Below are 16,040 nucleotides of genomic sequence, written 5' to 3' on the forward strand. Positions count from 1 at the left end.
AACTGGAGCACAATATAAGGAAAATAATAAAACGCGGCCAAGGTAAGCTATTGAAGTAAGCGGTGGGGATGAGCTACGGTATGCTGGAACATTAAAAAGGAAGGTTTGGAAATCAGACTTGCCTTCTGACTCATCCTCTTTGTCACTGTCGTCCTCGTCGTCCTGTGCAACAGAATAAAAAAGCAGAACAAAAATTCAAAAAGGAGCCAAAAAAAGAAACGGCAAGGAATTTCCTATAGTCCAGCGGATTGGTGAATTGATCATGCACTTTTGAGTAAAAGCATGAAAATTGGTACACATATACCTCTTCCTATGCTTATTAATATAAGCGTTGGAGGCGTCGCGAAAAATTAAGAATTTTCAAGATGGCCGCCAAATACAGTATGGCCAACCCAAATTAATGAAACTACCTGACACGTTGTTGTAAAAAGCATGACATTTGGTACATATATCCTTCTTGATATGCTGATTAATATTAGCATTGGAGGCGTAGCGAAAAATTATGAATTTTCAAGATGGCCGCCAAATCCAATATGGCCAACCCATATTAACGAAAGTACCTGACACTTTGTAATAAAGGCCTGAAAATTGGTACACATGTCCTTCTTAATATGCTGATCAATGTTATTGTTGGAGGCGCCGCGAAAAATGCTGTATTTTCAAGATGGCCGCCAAATCCAATATGGCCAACCCATATTAGTGAGAAACCATCATGCACTGCGTCATAAATGCCTGAAATTTGGTAAATACATACTTTATGATGTACCTATTGATGTTAGAAATGGAATTGTGTCGTAAAACAAAAATTGAAATGTTCAAAATGGCCACCAAATGAAATATGGCCGACCCATGTAACAGGAATTGTATAGCAGATGAGTGAATCCATTATGCACGTAGTAAAAGCATGAAAATTGTTACACATTTCCTTCTATTTCATCTGATTAATATTAGATGTGAAAAATACAGAATTTTCAAAATGGCCGCCAAATCCAATATGGCCAACCCATATTAACTACCGGCCGTTTGTGGTAAAAGCATGATAATTGGTAGCCTACACAGTTACATCTTTATGTGCAGATTAATATTAGGAATGGAAGTATGAAAAAAAAAATCTGAATTTTCAAGACAAATCAAACATGTTTGACCCATATTATTGAAACCACCATGCACTTTGTATCAGGAGCATGCAATCAGCACACATATACTTATTGATATGTATAATAATGTAGAAGGGTTCACGTGAGAAGTGTGCGCACACACACACACACACACACACACACACACACACACACACACACACACACACACACACACAAGTAATAGTCCTAAAAAACATTACTCTGGAAGTGATACTAACATAGCCTAATTTCGAAACATCAAACCCTAGCCTACTAATGTTATATATGTAGTGTTACATATTGTGTTACAGTACATTAGTGAAACCAGGGCACAATTTGCCGCGAAAGCATGAAAACATGTATTTTTTCATCAAAAAATAAAAAGAATTTTCAAGTTGGCCCCACATCAAATATGGCCAACCCATAGATGTATAAATGGGCATAAAATATCCTATATTTATCTAAGTATAAATTTCCTCTGTACTTATAGTAGAAACATATGTGTAGTCTTTGATGAGTCAATAAATATTTTAGTCACATGTTTCAATGGATTTCAGTCATTTATCATTGAAATACATGTGCACAACCTTCACTCAAGTGCAAAACAAAATCTTGTCCCCCCTCAACATGGGGGTTAAATCAAATCTTATCAACTTCACCTTGCATATGATGCATAGTTTGCATACCTTGAACTACAAATACAGAAATGGGGGTTCACCATAAGCCAAATCTTGCACACCATTATTATAGCCAAAAAATGAATCCTAATACTGTACAAGTAAACTTTCACTCAAGGTTACTCAAATTTACATACCCTGAGTTGACTCTGCACCAACTGTGCCATTCACCATTTATTCAAAGTTTGTGTGTATCTTTTAATTAGGCATTGATGGCAGTTTGATTGATGTTGGCCATAGGATATACCTTTACCACAGCCTGGGGAATCCCATGCTGTTTTGCACAATCGTTCTGATCTGAAAGACAGCATGGATTCCATCCCTCAGCAAAGTACTAGATCTTGGGCTCCATTCAGAGAGCAGGGATGGGTGGAAAGCCGACGACTGCAGTTTGTTTGAAAAGATACAACTGACACGATTGGCTTTGTGCTATGCACATGCCAAATGAAACATTCGTAACACCCAAGTAATGGCTATGGGCAATTTTAAGCCGCACCTTTCCTATGAGAAATTGCATATGTAACCTTCAGAGTATCTCACTTGTGAGATCAACTGGTGTTAACCAGGCAAGACATACCCATACAAAATGCATGGGACAGGATTGCAGTTTGTTTGAAAACCTTGAAGTACAGGTAGAAGTAGTAATTGATTATTGTTTTCTTTTTTTAACCATGTCTACTCTTAACCATGTCAATGAATTGACAAATCAATTGAACTTTAGCAACCTTGAAATCTTGACCCTTTTGAATTTGTAGTCATGACAGGCATATTAAACACAAGGCCTATGCAGTCGTCACTAACTGCTAGAGATCTATATCCCACAATGTGCCGGGAGGATTAATTAATATGGGTTGGCTACATTTGATTTGGCGGCCATCTTGAAAATTCGGGTTTTATTTGCTATGCCTCCATTTCAAATATCAATCAGCATATCAAGAAGTAAATGTGTACCATTTTTCATGCTTTTACTACAAAGTGGGAGTTAAATTCATCAATGGTTTCATTAATATGGGTTGGCCAGATTTGATTTGGCGGCCATTTTGAAAATTAAACTTTCTTGCAATACCTTCATTTCTTTTATTAATCTGAATATAAAGAACTGGGCACCCATTTCCATGTTTTTACCACAAAGTATCAGGTAGCTTCATTAATATGGGTTGGCCATATTGGATGTGGCGGCCATCTTGAAAATACAGCATTTTTCGCGGCGCCTCCAACGATAACATTGATCAGCATATTAAGAAGGACATGTATACCAATTTTCAGGCCTTTACTACAAAGTATAAGCTAGTTTCATTAATATGGGTTGGCCATATTGGATTTGGCGGCCATCTTGAAAATTCATAATTTTTTGCAACGCCTCCAATGCCAATATTAATCAGCATATCAACAAGGATATATGTACCAATTTTCATGATTTTACAACAACGTGTCAGGTAGTTTCATTAATTTGGGTTGGCCATATTGGATTTGGCGGCCATCTTGAAAATTCTTCATTTTTCGCGACGCCTCCAACGCTAATATTAATCAGCATATCGAGAAGGATATGTGTACCAATTTTCATGCTTTTACTCAAAAGTGCATGATTAGGCCCTTTTGTGTGTCTAATCCGCCGGACTACTAGTGCTCCGCCAGGATTTGGGCTTAGAAACTCATTAGTTGGACTCTTCTCAAAAGTAATCAATCTCTGACATAGCGGGATTGAGAGGGGTGTTGAGCACAAAGAGGCCATAAACACAAATTTCCAGATATCCGCAGGCCTTTGGCTGCTGTTGATGGCAGACTGACAGGAACCAAGGGCAGTGAAATACTGGCATCTAGCTGCCAGCAACACACACCACCACTTCCAGTATTCAGTTATCTTTTCCAGAACAATAAACAAAATTATTGTATTCTCTTATATTCCACTCTAATGAGACATAAGAAAAATAATCTTTAATATTTTAATTGCATGCAAGGAACTCTGTAAGACACTATAGGTGTTTTTCCAAATACAACCCGTGCAACCCCCATGCCGTATCGTGTCGAGCTGAGTGGTGCTGTTAAACCAGCCCGGTTTGTGTTTCCATTACAAACCGTGTTACCCAGAGTGTGGTTGGAGTGACGTTTTTGGCATTGTCACGTACCATTTACTTTACGTTGGCTAGTTGACTTAACGCAAGGCTGACACCTATCAAAGGCGAAATAGTAATAAATACTTTTGGCGACATTGTATTTGGAGAGTGCAATATTGATCTCTGCCTTCAATTTTCATATCAAAGCAATACAATGTCAAATTAAAGAGCATTACAAGAGAGTTGATCTGGTGGCCGCCATGATTATTTTTTAATTCACCGGTGAGGACGAGCTGATGTGGATTCTGGGTAGTAGGCAGCGAAAGACCCGTTCAGCTTGCTGGAGCAGATAGGCAATGTGAAGGGACAGCAGACATGTTCGCGCTTGTTTTCATATACAGTAAGTCCAATAAGTATTTGATCCCTTGCTGATTTTGCCCGTTTGCCCACTAATAAAGACATGATCAGTCTATACATTTATGATAATATGTATTCAAACATGGAGAGACAGAATATCAAAAAGAAATTCCAGAAAATAACTTAAAATAATATATTTTAATTTATTTGTATTTAATTTAGGCTAATAAGTATTTGACCCCTCTAGCTAAAGAAGATAAAATGCTTTGTGGCAAAGCCCTAGTTGTCTAGCACTGAGGTCAGAGGCTTCTTTTAGTTGATGACAATGTTTGTGCATATAGTAGAAAATATTTTTGCCCATTTTTCTTTGCAGATTATCTCCAAAACATTAATAGTTTGTGGCTGTAGCTTGGCAAATGGGAGGTTCAGTTCTCTCCATAGAATTACTATAGGGTTAATATTAGGAGACTGTCTAGGCCACTTCACAACTTTATGCTTCTTATTGAGCCACTCCTTCGTTGCTTTGACTGTATGTTGTGTATTATTGTCATGTTGGGAGATCCAAAAATGGCCCACCCTTCAGTGTAGTGGTGGAGGGAAGGACATTTGCACTCAGGATTCCACATTACATGTCTCCCTCCATCCATTCGTTGACGATGTGAAGTTGTCCTGTGCCTTGGCCAGACAAACACCCTCTCCCTCCCATAATGATACTAATTTCATGCATGATGGTGAGGAGGGTGTTATTGGGATCATAGGCAGCAGTTCTCTTTCTCAAAACACATTGAATTGCATTAATGCCAAACAGCTTGATTTTGGTTTTATCTGACTACAGCACCTCCATATCATATCCTAAACCAGTCTGATGTCTGTTGGCAAACCTCAGGTGGGACTGCACAGGTTCCTTCTGAGGTAGAGGTACCATTTGTGCACTACAGGATTTTAAACCTCTGTGGCATTAAGTTCTACCAGTAGTTTTCTCAGTGATTTTGGTCCCAGTAGCTTTGATATCATTGCCTAGTTCATCCCGTACAGGTCTAGGGTGCTTTCTTTCTGTTCTCATGGTTATCAAATCCCTACAAAAGGTCAAATCTTGTATAGAACCCCAGACAGGCTGATGGATAGTCATTTCGTATTCCTCACATTTTGGAAGAGATGCATCAACAGCTGGGTCATTAACCTCTTAAAGTTCGGGGTGGTCGGTACCGGGTTCAATGACTTTGAACTTGAACTTGATCTTCATTCCGCAATTGTTTAAAATCCAGGTGGTGTAATAAACCCAGGAACATTATATATCATTGGAAAGCTTAGAACCTCAGGAATACACCTAGCACTACTATACAGAGATTTGAACATATTGTATGTGCATTATTATCAATTTATTACACAATGTCACCTTTCAAATTTGACCCCCTCAAGCACCCCTCGCCTGATGTCTCCCTACCTTCCTAGGATGAGTGGACATCCAAACATGAACATATCCTTATCAGCATGGTCTCAAAATGTCTGTTACAATCCAATGTTTATGAGAGTGTAGTCTTTTTTTACTTTATTTCAACCAAAAGTTGTACAACTCCAGTCAAACAAAGCCACTTTATTGTGAAAAAAATGATCATGTTTTTTCCCCTCAGGAATTGTGCTGTTTTTGTCCACACTTCCATATTTTTCACATGATCAATGATATTCCACATGATCCCCAGACTCTGCTGATTACATGGGCAGCACTGGGGTGGCTCTGTGACATTCCTACCCTGAAAGACAAGCCTTAGAAGAGAAGTAGGCAGGTCCTGTTTTACACAGCTTCGTATTGGCTCATTTGCTTTGAATGACTGCAGCTCCCTCAAAGCAAGAGCTAGAAACTCCATTCAAAGACTGAGTGATAGCCCAGAGTCCAGGTTTTCAAATGAGTCATATAGCTCTTCTGTATTACACCCAGGGACAAAGGAATCTCAAATCTGCTCAACAATACCCCTTTCGTACCATGTTTTTACTGTACATAGTGTACAGTACCGTACAGTACTGTACAGCAACATCTCTGTAATACTACCCAAAAGGCATATCCAACCATGGCTGATTACTGTATAACACCTCCAGGAGTATGCTTTCATATGTGACTATGATAAGGCTTCTAGCTCAAAAGGTTCTTGTACAGTAAGACCTTATATGGGGGGTGCATTTTGACTAACTAAAAAAAATACAAAAAGACACTTGGTAAAACGCATGTGTATATCCACACATAATTGTCTTGGTAAAGGTCATATATAGATGTAGCAAGTTCTCCTTTGACAAACAGCTTCAGTAGACCTGTGAATAAGTCTTAAATATGTTTCCAATGCCAAATGTATCAGCTATACTGCTGAAATGTAGTAATTTCTAGGGGGTCTTCATGAACGCATTTCAGAAAAAAAGATGTTCTAACCCCTGTAAGTCCTTGGCAGTACATCACAAAATCTTCCTGTCACTTCCTGAAGATTCTACAGAGTCTCTACTTTCAAATGGTACCAGCCACTTCATGATGGGTCAAAGTATGCAGACACAGGAAGCATCTAAGTAGACGTTGTGCAAAACTTTAAAAACACTCAAAAATAGCCCCGAAGCTTAAGAGGTTAACACCCAGTCTCTTTCTTGTGGCTTTGCAGCCCATTTAATCTTTTTTCAGGTCTAAAATCTTGTCCCTGATATCATTTGACCGCTCTTTGGTCTTTCCCATGATGGTGAGGTTGGAGTGTGACTGATTCACTCATACTATGGACTGATTCTGCTGATTAAATGTGTCTTTTATGCATGTTACTATGTACAGGTGTCTTTCATTCAGATGACAAGTTGATCGGAAGTGCCCATCTGGTCTGTGGGCCCGGAACTGTAATCAGTTGGCAGGGGATCAAATACTTATTTTGCTCAATGAAATGGAAATAAATTAATATATATTCTCTTAAGTTAATTTCTGGATTTTCTTTTTGATATTCTGTCTCTCCGTATTAGAATACATATTATCATAACATTTATTGACTGATCATGTCTTTGTTAGTAGGCAAACCAACAAAATCAGCAAGGGATCAAATACTTATTGGACTCACTTTATCACTAAATCAATCAGCATGTGTATTAACAGAGCATTAAGCATTGCCTAATGTCATGGGTCTGTAGCAATCTGAACCTGACTCACTGTTGGAATGCAACGCACGCACGCACGCACACGCGCGCACACACACACACACACACACACACACACACACACACACACGCACACACGCACACACACACACACACACACACACACACACACACACACACACATGAAAGACTCCTCTGGCCACAGGCTACATAGTGTACATACCTTGTCTGAGGAGGAGGATGCTTCGGAGGTCTCCTCCCCTTCGCTGTCCAGGTCGAAGCCCTTTCTGCCTTTCGTCCTCTTCTTCCTCCTCCGGCTGCTGCTGTCGCGCTCTGAGCCGCGGCCCTCGCCGTCCGCTCGCCCACCCGCTCCGTCCGCCACCTTGCCCTGGTAGGAGTCTGGACGGAGGAAGAAACATAGCGGGATGAGTTGAGAAGAGTCAAAGAAAAAACATCCGAATTCGTCTAAAAACACCCCCCAAAAAACCAAGCAGATCAGTCTCAAAAATGGTTGCTGGACTAGCAAAGTCAAATAATAGTGAAAAACGAAGTCCTTTAACACTTTGAAACTTTACACATTAAATAAGAGAAATGGGAGCTTGGTGTTGTGGCCTTTATTTTTTGCTATTATAAGGAGAGAAGTGCCCAAGGACACAGGTGTGCTCTGTGGTATAGCTCAGATGTTTGTTAACCAGTTAGTGCAGGGCCAGCACGAGTCATGTAGGTTGACAGCAATGGTTTGACACTACTGGTGGTTTATGCAGAGTATGTGATGTGCATTACAGAAGCACCAGAGTTGGGTTGGGTCAGTGTTTTAGAAGTTTTGGCAACACATTAGTGAACATAAAGACTCATTATAAAATAATCCACTTTTTTTATCCACATGGAAACCAACCCAACCGCTTTTCCAAAATGACATTGTTATGTAAAGCAATACAAAGTAAAAATTTGGAAAGTAAAAGGCAATAGCTTAATAAATGTATCTGCTAGGTTGACAACAATGAAGTCTTTACAATAGTCAATATATACCATTGAAGCATAACCCAACATGAAGCTATTAAATGTCTGCTTTATTAACATTGTTGTGCTTCCAGAATGGGACAGATGGCTGGCAGACTGCCCCCTAATGGTGACATTGTACTCCAGCCTAACACACTAAATAAGGATGGTCTGCCATCTGCTGTACAGACTGAGGTAAAGCCCATCTACAGTACAGTCTGTCTGCACACTGCACAAGAAAAAAAACTGTTCAGAATGTTGGACCTTTCCAAACATGGATAAAAATGTGTTGTGTTGTGTATTGAGGGTACTGGGTTTGGAGCTGAGGAGGTGGAGGTGCCATTGCTTGTGTGTAAAAAAAACGTGCTTTAAAAAAAAAAAAAAAAAAAAAAAAGAGTTGAATGGGCCCATGATTTCCATGTGTGAGAAAGCCAAGCGCCTACCTTCATCTTCCTCATCAGGAGGTGTTGAGGGTCGCTTGATCTTCATCTCGCCGCCATCACTTAGCTCCTGCGGTTCTTTCCTTTTTACCTGAGCAACAATCACACATGCACTCACTCACTCACAAGTATGTACTCTCTTCTATGCAATTTCATGTGAAAAAATAATTACGCTGGCATTTCAGAATTCTCAGAATTTACTCCAAATTCCAGATTATCAGGTTAGTGCCGGTAAAATAAATACATATTGGGTACTTGTCGTATCAGCCACATTGATGGGCCCAAATAGTTGCTTTGCTTTAATTGCATCATACAACATTGCAAAACACACCAAATAGTCATTGCTCAGGGTGATAAAGCCTGTTGTATGCTTGCAAGAAAGAAACCAGCCAAACCGAGAGGAACACATACGTTTCAAAAAGGCAACTTGTTAATAAAAGTTGCATGAATGCTTGTATGCAAGAGAGCTGTACCTTGAAGGAAGGCAGTCGTAGCGCCCCCCGCAGGGAGAAGCCCTCCATGCCGCCGCTCTTGGCCCAGTCCACCAGGGACATGAGGGGCTGCTGAGGAGGTCTGCTGCTGGCCTTCTCCTCCTTCTTCTCCTCCTCGCGCACCGCCAGCCCTCGCAGAGGAGTCTGGAACGGCTGCCATGGGGAACACACACACATACAGCACAGGAGTTAAAGCGGACATGCATGTTATGCAAACTTCACTTTTTGGGGATTTTCGTGTGCATATTTGGGTCTCTACTGAGTATGAAAAAACTATGAAAAAACCCATCCCCTCACACACAAAAAGCACAAGAACTTAGAACAGCACTAGACACCAACATGGACATCTGAAATGGCTAAAATGGGACACACACAGCACAAGAGTTAAACTGGAATATCCTGCCCTCGCATGGGTGTCTGGAGAGGCTGATATGGGAAATATACACAGGTTTAACCACCAGAGCAGCTTTGGACACCAACATCTGATATGTTGGCGATCTGTCCTTGACAATGCATTTATTGAATGAATACCAATTGCCAATTTGAATACTAATTGCACATTTTTTGGTGCACATAGAGGTTAAACTAGAACATGTGATGATGCGTTTTATTAAATGACAAATGTCACCATTTCAGAATATTTTGGCGCAAATTTAAATAGCTATTTTGATCTCGCAAAGAAGAAATCCTTGCAATGCAACACTTGCAATGCAAATCCCTCAAGGTTTTCCACTGCTCAGTCAAGTCCAGCTGTAAAAACACATCACCATGCCATGTGTGCATATCTATTAGCATGCCATCTAATACCGGAAATGTTTTCATCCTACCAATGCTTAACTTATTTTGTTCAGATGAATTAGCATTAGCCAGGCTACTTCCTCTCAGTGATGCAACACCTTCGGCATTGCTTCTAGTCAGGCCAGCAGCAATACAAGTCTCGTTTCTGAGCTCCGGAGTAATGGAGAACTCCATCCACTTTGTCGGGAAGCAATCAACTTTTAGCAGTTCCAACGGCCCCGAGTAGAGGCGTGTTCAAGGCAGTGACATGGTCTAAGTGGAAACGCTCGATTGGTTTAAACTTCGGTACAGCCTTTTCTGGCCTCGAACATTAGAAAACCGAGGGAGGCGGGTTAACCAGGCCGTTTGGTACAATAGTAGTGCTATAGTGCAGTGATTCCCAACCTTTTGTGTCTCATGTACCCCTCAAGCCTTTTCATTGTACCATGAGTACCCCCTAACTCCTATTTTACATTGCTTTTTCTATTCCAGTGTAACTTTGCTCCATGCATTTGTTAAAGTTAAATTTTCCCAAGTACCCCCTGCAGTATGCTCGCGTACCCCTAGTGGTACACGTACCGCTGGTTGGGAAACACTGCTATAGTGCATAATGTTTACTAGCGACGAGCTAGTACAGTAGAATGGCTACAGTGCTCACCTTGGCCTTCCTCTCCTTACGCTCCCACCACTCGTCGAAGGTCCCGAAGGCGATGTTCTCCACCATCTTCCTCTTGAGGTCGCGCTGCATGATGTTCTTCATCTCCTCGATGAGGGTGGCCATGACCAGCTGCACGGTGGCCTCGTGGGGGCTGTGTGTCATCATGGGGACCTGGGCCTGCGGGTCTCCAGGGGCCGCCACGTACTGCTGCTGCTGCTGCTGCTGCTGCTGCTGCTCGCCCTCCGCCGCCCCGCTCAGCGTCCCGAAGCCGGGCGGCGGGTAGTGCGCCGGGTAGTGCTGGGGCAGCAGGTCGGGGGGCCAGGCGGTGGGCGGAGGGGGCAGCGTGTGGTGCGGGGGCGGGGGCACGGTGTGGGGGTCCGGCGGGGAGGCGTAGGGGGGCATGGGCGGGGGCATGTAGCGGTGGTCCTGGTCGTAGTGGGCGGCCGTGTTGCCGTCTTGGTGGAGGTAGGGGAGAGAGAGAGGGAGAGGGGGCATGCTGGACAGGTGGTACGAGGTGCCCGGGGGAGGGGCGGTCTCGCCTGGAGGCGGGGGCGGGGCCGAGGTGCCGTTGGAGGAGGCGGTCCTCATCTGGTGCAGCCGGCTCAGCATCTGCGTCTGCATCTGGAAGGACATGGGGGCGCCGCCGCTGTACTGGCTCATCAGCTCCATGGAGGAGGCGTAGTCGTAGGGCATGTGGTGCGGCAGCGGAGGGGGGTACTCGGGGTGCAGCTCCATGTGGGGCAGGGGGGGCTGGATGCCGGGGGGAGGAGGGGGCTGCAGGGAGAAGCCTGGGGGCGGGGGAGGGGGAAGGTGGGGCGGGTAGGAGGGGATGGGCGGAGGCGGGATGGAGGAGTTGAAGTGCGGAGTGGTGGTGGAGTCGGAGACGGGAGGGGTGGAGGAGGAAGAGGGCTCCGTCTGCGACTGGAGAGGGAGGGCCGACTGGGAGGAGGTGGTGGGGGAGGAGGAGGAGGACAGGGCCGGTGCCGTGGAGATGGCCGTCTCAACCTCCTCCTCATCCGAGATCTCCATGTCCTCTCCTGACGAGTGAGGAGACGCCTGGGGAACAGACACATAGGGGCAGAAGAAATGTTGGAAAGGGAAGGCAGAGAAATGGACAGATACAAAGAAGAGAGGACGGAAGGGGGGAGGGGGGGAATGAAGAGATGGAGAGAGGAGGACACACAGAAAAAAATAGTCAGATAAGAGAATTATGGACAGAAAAATAATGTCAAAAGTTGACAGGCCACTGCTTATTTTAGCAGTTTTAAGATGCTTTGCAGACCAGATATCAGCACCTCCAGGGTTTAACACCATCACTGTCGCGTCACAGTGTAAAAACAAAACAAGCTTACCTGCATCTGCACATAATAACCCTGATTCACCTCTACACAAACATATAGCTCAATTACTCTCACAACTGGGGGTGGTCATACATGGCCAGGTGCACTTTAGATTAAAATATATTCTCTCCAGTATTCCCACTCTAAGTCAGATTTAAAAGGAACTCCCCAACATACAGATTATATTTTCAAAATGTGCCATTTTCAGTCAACTCCCTTGAGGATTTTGCATCCTAGAATGTTGCACAATTTTAGTGGAATGACTGGAGAAACCTCTATTGAATTTCCATGATATTCCAGGATATCCATGACCAGTGGGAACCCCATCTCTCTACAGTGGAAGACTGATTCTGCCCCAATTGACATGGTTGATTAGTTGCTAGAGGTGCACCGAAAATTCGGCCACCGAAAATATTTGGCCGGAAATGCAAAAAAGACACTTTCGGCTTTCTGAATGGGAGGCCAGATAGAACATTTATTGAAAATGGGCATGAAGGGAGCCAATTTCAGTTCATTTGACATTTGAAAATTTCAAACACTGGTAAACATTCATTTTCCTTGAAAAACAGGTCTAAACAATATTCAAAAATAGTGAAAAACCTAACTTTTGATAACTTTTAACTGAACTGTAAGTTTCGGTTACGGTTTTCGGTCTAATGATGATTTAATATTCGGTTTTGGTTTTGGCCAAAAAATGTAATTTCGGTGCATCTCTATTGCATCTTTACAGAGGACGTTTTTGTCAAAGATGACATCAAGTCACTGTATGTTACATTTGATTCGCATCACATAGGCAGGCTTCAGACGAGCCTAACTGCATATGTCACAATCAGACAGCAAAAATGAGTAAACATTCAAGTACAACAGAGACAGACCCCAGGTGATGCAAACAGGGCTCTAAATTAACATTTTTCATCACCAGACAAAATGGCTAGCAGATAAGTAATAACTCACTAATGGATCAAAGTGGCTAGTAAGCGAGCCTTTTCTACAAGCCACCAGCATTTGGCTAGTTGGCTGCTGTTAATTCAGAGCCCTGGGTGCAGTCAGCCTACTAGTCCATACTAGGGGTGTAAATCACCTGCCTGATTATCATAGACTTGCAATCACGATTCACTAGGAGGGCGCAGCCTGGCTAGTAAATCACAGCCTCCTCCATGATGATACGATTTGATATAGATTTCTTAAGGCAGCAATTCCATTATTTTCGATACTTAAGAATACAATTTACGATTCAATTTTTTCCAATTACTTTCCCACTTCTTCTATTATGTTGTAGGGCTAGAGCATTGGGCAGGGGCCAGCGATTCGATTATTCGATATTTAAGAATACCCCGCTATACGCTACGATTTGGGGGATTTGATTAGATTGTCGGTCGTAGGATGGCTGCATCAATACATATAAATGATTATTTACAGCCCTTGTCCATACGTACCTGTGGTTGGCCGTTGTATGTGGGTGGCGTGTGTGCTCCTTTCTTCTGGCTGTCGGCAGGCTCCTCCTGTCCGTAGGCACTGGAGACGCCGCTCTGCACCTGAGGGGAGTCCGTGGCCCCGGTGCTGGGGGTGCTGGAGGCCATGGAGGGGGTGGCGGGGGCGATGACCGTGGGGCTCCTGGTGCGCACCTCCTGCTGCGCCTCCTCAAGCACCTGCTGCTGCTGCTTGTGGTGCTGATGACCGCGGTGCCGACGGACATCTCTGTCTCGCTCTCGTTCTCTATCCCTCTCTCCTTTCCTCCGTCCTTCTCTCGTCTCCTCTACCTCTCCTCCTCCACCACCTCTCCTCATGTGGCGCTCTCTCTCTCCGGCACTCTCGCGAGATTTCCTGTTCCGGCTCTCCTCTGCGGCGGTCTTCCCGGTGCCGGGAGTGGTGGTGTGTTCTGCTGTGTCCTGCTGACTTGTCCCAGCCCTACCTGCTGCTGCTGATGATGATGACGATGATGATGCTGCTGCTTTGGGCCGCTCCTCCCCTTCCTCCTCCTCCTCGTCGGAGGCCAGGAAGGAGAACTTGGCCTTCTGCTCCTTGAGGAGCATCTCGATACGCGAGTCCAAGCTGCTGCTGTGGTGCATGAAGGGCAGGCTCTCGTTGGTGGAGTCGGGCTCCGGGGACGAGGAGTCCCTCTGGGGCAGGGAGAGGGAGGGCGAGTGGGAAGCCGAGGAGGAGGAGGCGGCGGCAGCAGCGGAGGCCAGGAGGTGCGGCAGGGAGGTGGAGGAGGGCGAGCTGGAGGAGGAGGAGGCCACGGCCGCCGGGTGGAGGAGCGGGGAGGAGGAGGAGGAAGGGGGGGGGGGGGTGGAGGCGCGCGGGGGGCCGGGCGGCGTGCTGGGACGGCGTTTGGGTTTGGTCCACGCCGGCTCCTCGCGCGCCGGGCTGTCCTGGCCAAAGTCCAGCGCGCTCAGCGTCTCGGCCACGGCGGCGGCGATGACGGAGGCGGGAGGGAGAGGAGGGGGAGGGGGCGGCAGGGGAGGGGGCAGGGGGGCGTGGTGGTGGGGCGGCAGCGTGCGGAAGTCTGAGTCCAGAGAGCCTTGCCGAGAGGAGGGCGTGTCTAGACGCGAAGAGCTGGCTGGCTCCTGGTGGGGGTCTTTCGAGGCGGAAGATGAGGAGGAGGAAGAGGAGGAGTAAGGAGGCGACAGGCTGTTGGAGGAGCGGTTGTGGCCTGAGGATGAGGAGTTGGGGTGGGCGTAGCGCGGGTCGGCGCTGCCCGAATAGTCGGGCCCATCGTTGCCGCTGCTGTTGCGCCCGTCTCTCTCCCAGTCCCGCTCCCGGTCGCGGCTGTCTCTCCGCCGGCTGGCCCCGTGGTGGTTGTGGGAGTGGTGGTGGTTGCGGTGCCTCTGGTGGCCGCCGCCGTGGTCTCCTGAGCGGGAGCCCGTGCTGTCTCGCCGGTAGCCCCTCTCCCCCCGCTCGCGGTCCTCGCTGCCCCGCCGGTCCCCGTGATGACCGTGGTGCGAGTGGTGGGAATGATAGGAGGAGGATTTGGCCGATGAGGAGGAGGAGGAGGAGGTGGAGGAAGAGGCGTTCGCCTCCTGCTGTGGGTAGGATCCGCGGCGAGAGTTCACGCCACCGTAACGCCCGCCCGAGTCCGCCCTGTCTCGATCTCTGTCCCTGTCGCGGTCCCTGTCCCGCCCAGGGCCCCTGTCTCGGTCCCTCTCGCCCCGCTCGCTCCGCTGCTCCATGGCGGGGGGCGGCTGTTCGTACTGGGGCACCTGGGAGGGCGGGGGCATGGGCGGGTGGAGCGGGGGCATGTGGTGGAGCGGAGGGGCGTTGGCGAAGGGTGGGTAGCCCGGCGGCGGCTCGTTGGGCCGGAAGGGAGCTGCGCGAGGCGGGTAGCCACCGGGGCCGGGGGCGGGTGCGGGACCCCCTCTGTGGAACATGGGCGGCTCCTGGGGCGGCATGAGGGGGTCCTCGTGGTAGCGCCCGGAGCCCTTGTAGCCGCCCAGCGATGAGGACGAGGAGACGGCGGAGGAGGAGCAGGAGGAGGAGGGGAGCATGTCCTGGGGAGGGTAGCCGCTCCCCATGGGCCCGCCACTGTAACCATGTCTGACAAGACAAGCAGGACAACAACATTAGCATCATGGGAGACAACTAGGCTAGAAAAAACGCAAATGATGACAGCAGATTTTGCATGAAACTCCAGCATTGCATAACTGAAAATATAATTTGTTTTAGAAAAGCAGTTATCTCGACAGCAGTTCTTGCTTTTTTATTTAGTGATTTAGCATGAGACACAGATAGACCGTTTCGACGCAGTGTACATTCTTCTGAGAGAGAAAGAGAGATTCTGAAAAAGGCGTACTGCACCGAAACGTCAGTCATCATGCTTGCACCACAATAAAACAACTAAAAAGTATCCGAGTGCTCTAGTCATGGCTGGCCTAGTCTTTCTGAAGTGGACCAGTTTGCTCTCCAATGAAGAAAGTAACTTTGGTTTAAACACTGGGGTGTGTGGTTTGAAATCCAGGCACACTTAGGAGGTAAAGCAATGCACGTTAATGGGGGCTGCTAATATGGCTTATCTCTA

At 46.1% G+C, this 16,040-nt stretch overlaps 1 protein-coding gene across 3 annotated transcripts in view; it reads right to left on the reverse strand.

Moving 5' to 3' along the window:
* setd1a (SET domain containing 1A, histone lysine methyltransferase) overlaps positions 1–16,040 on the reverse strand; it is a 52,038-nt gene that overhangs the window by 20,879 nt on the left and 15,119 nt on the right. For all 3 annotated transcript variants that reach the window (XM_063191999.1, XM_063192014.1, XM_063192005.1), the window contains exons 7-12: positions 13,462–15,559; positions 10,686–11,741; positions 9,233–9,403; positions 8,763–8,850; positions 7,544–7,719; positions 123–162 (exon numbers count right to left, since the gene is read on the reverse strand). In XM_063191999.1, coding sequence (XP_063048069.1) covers positions 123–162; positions 7,544–7,719; positions 8,763–8,850; positions 9,233–9,403; positions 10,686–11,741; positions 13,462–15,559 — 3,629 coding nt within the window. The remainder of the gene's footprint in view (positions 1–122; positions 163–7,543; positions 7,720–8,762; positions 8,851–9,232; positions 9,404–10,685; positions 11,742–13,461; positions 15,560–16,040) is intronic.

The sequence above is a fragment of the Engraulis encrasicolus genome, chromosome 2 (genome assembly GCF_034702125.1).
Source record: "Engraulis encrasicolus isolate BLACKSEA-1 chromosome 2, IST_EnEncr_1.0, whole genome shotgun sequence".
In the NCBI taxonomy this organism is placed as follows: domain Eukaryota; kingdom Metazoa; phylum Chordata; class Actinopteri; order Clupeiformes; family Engraulidae; genus Engraulis; species Engraulis encrasicolus.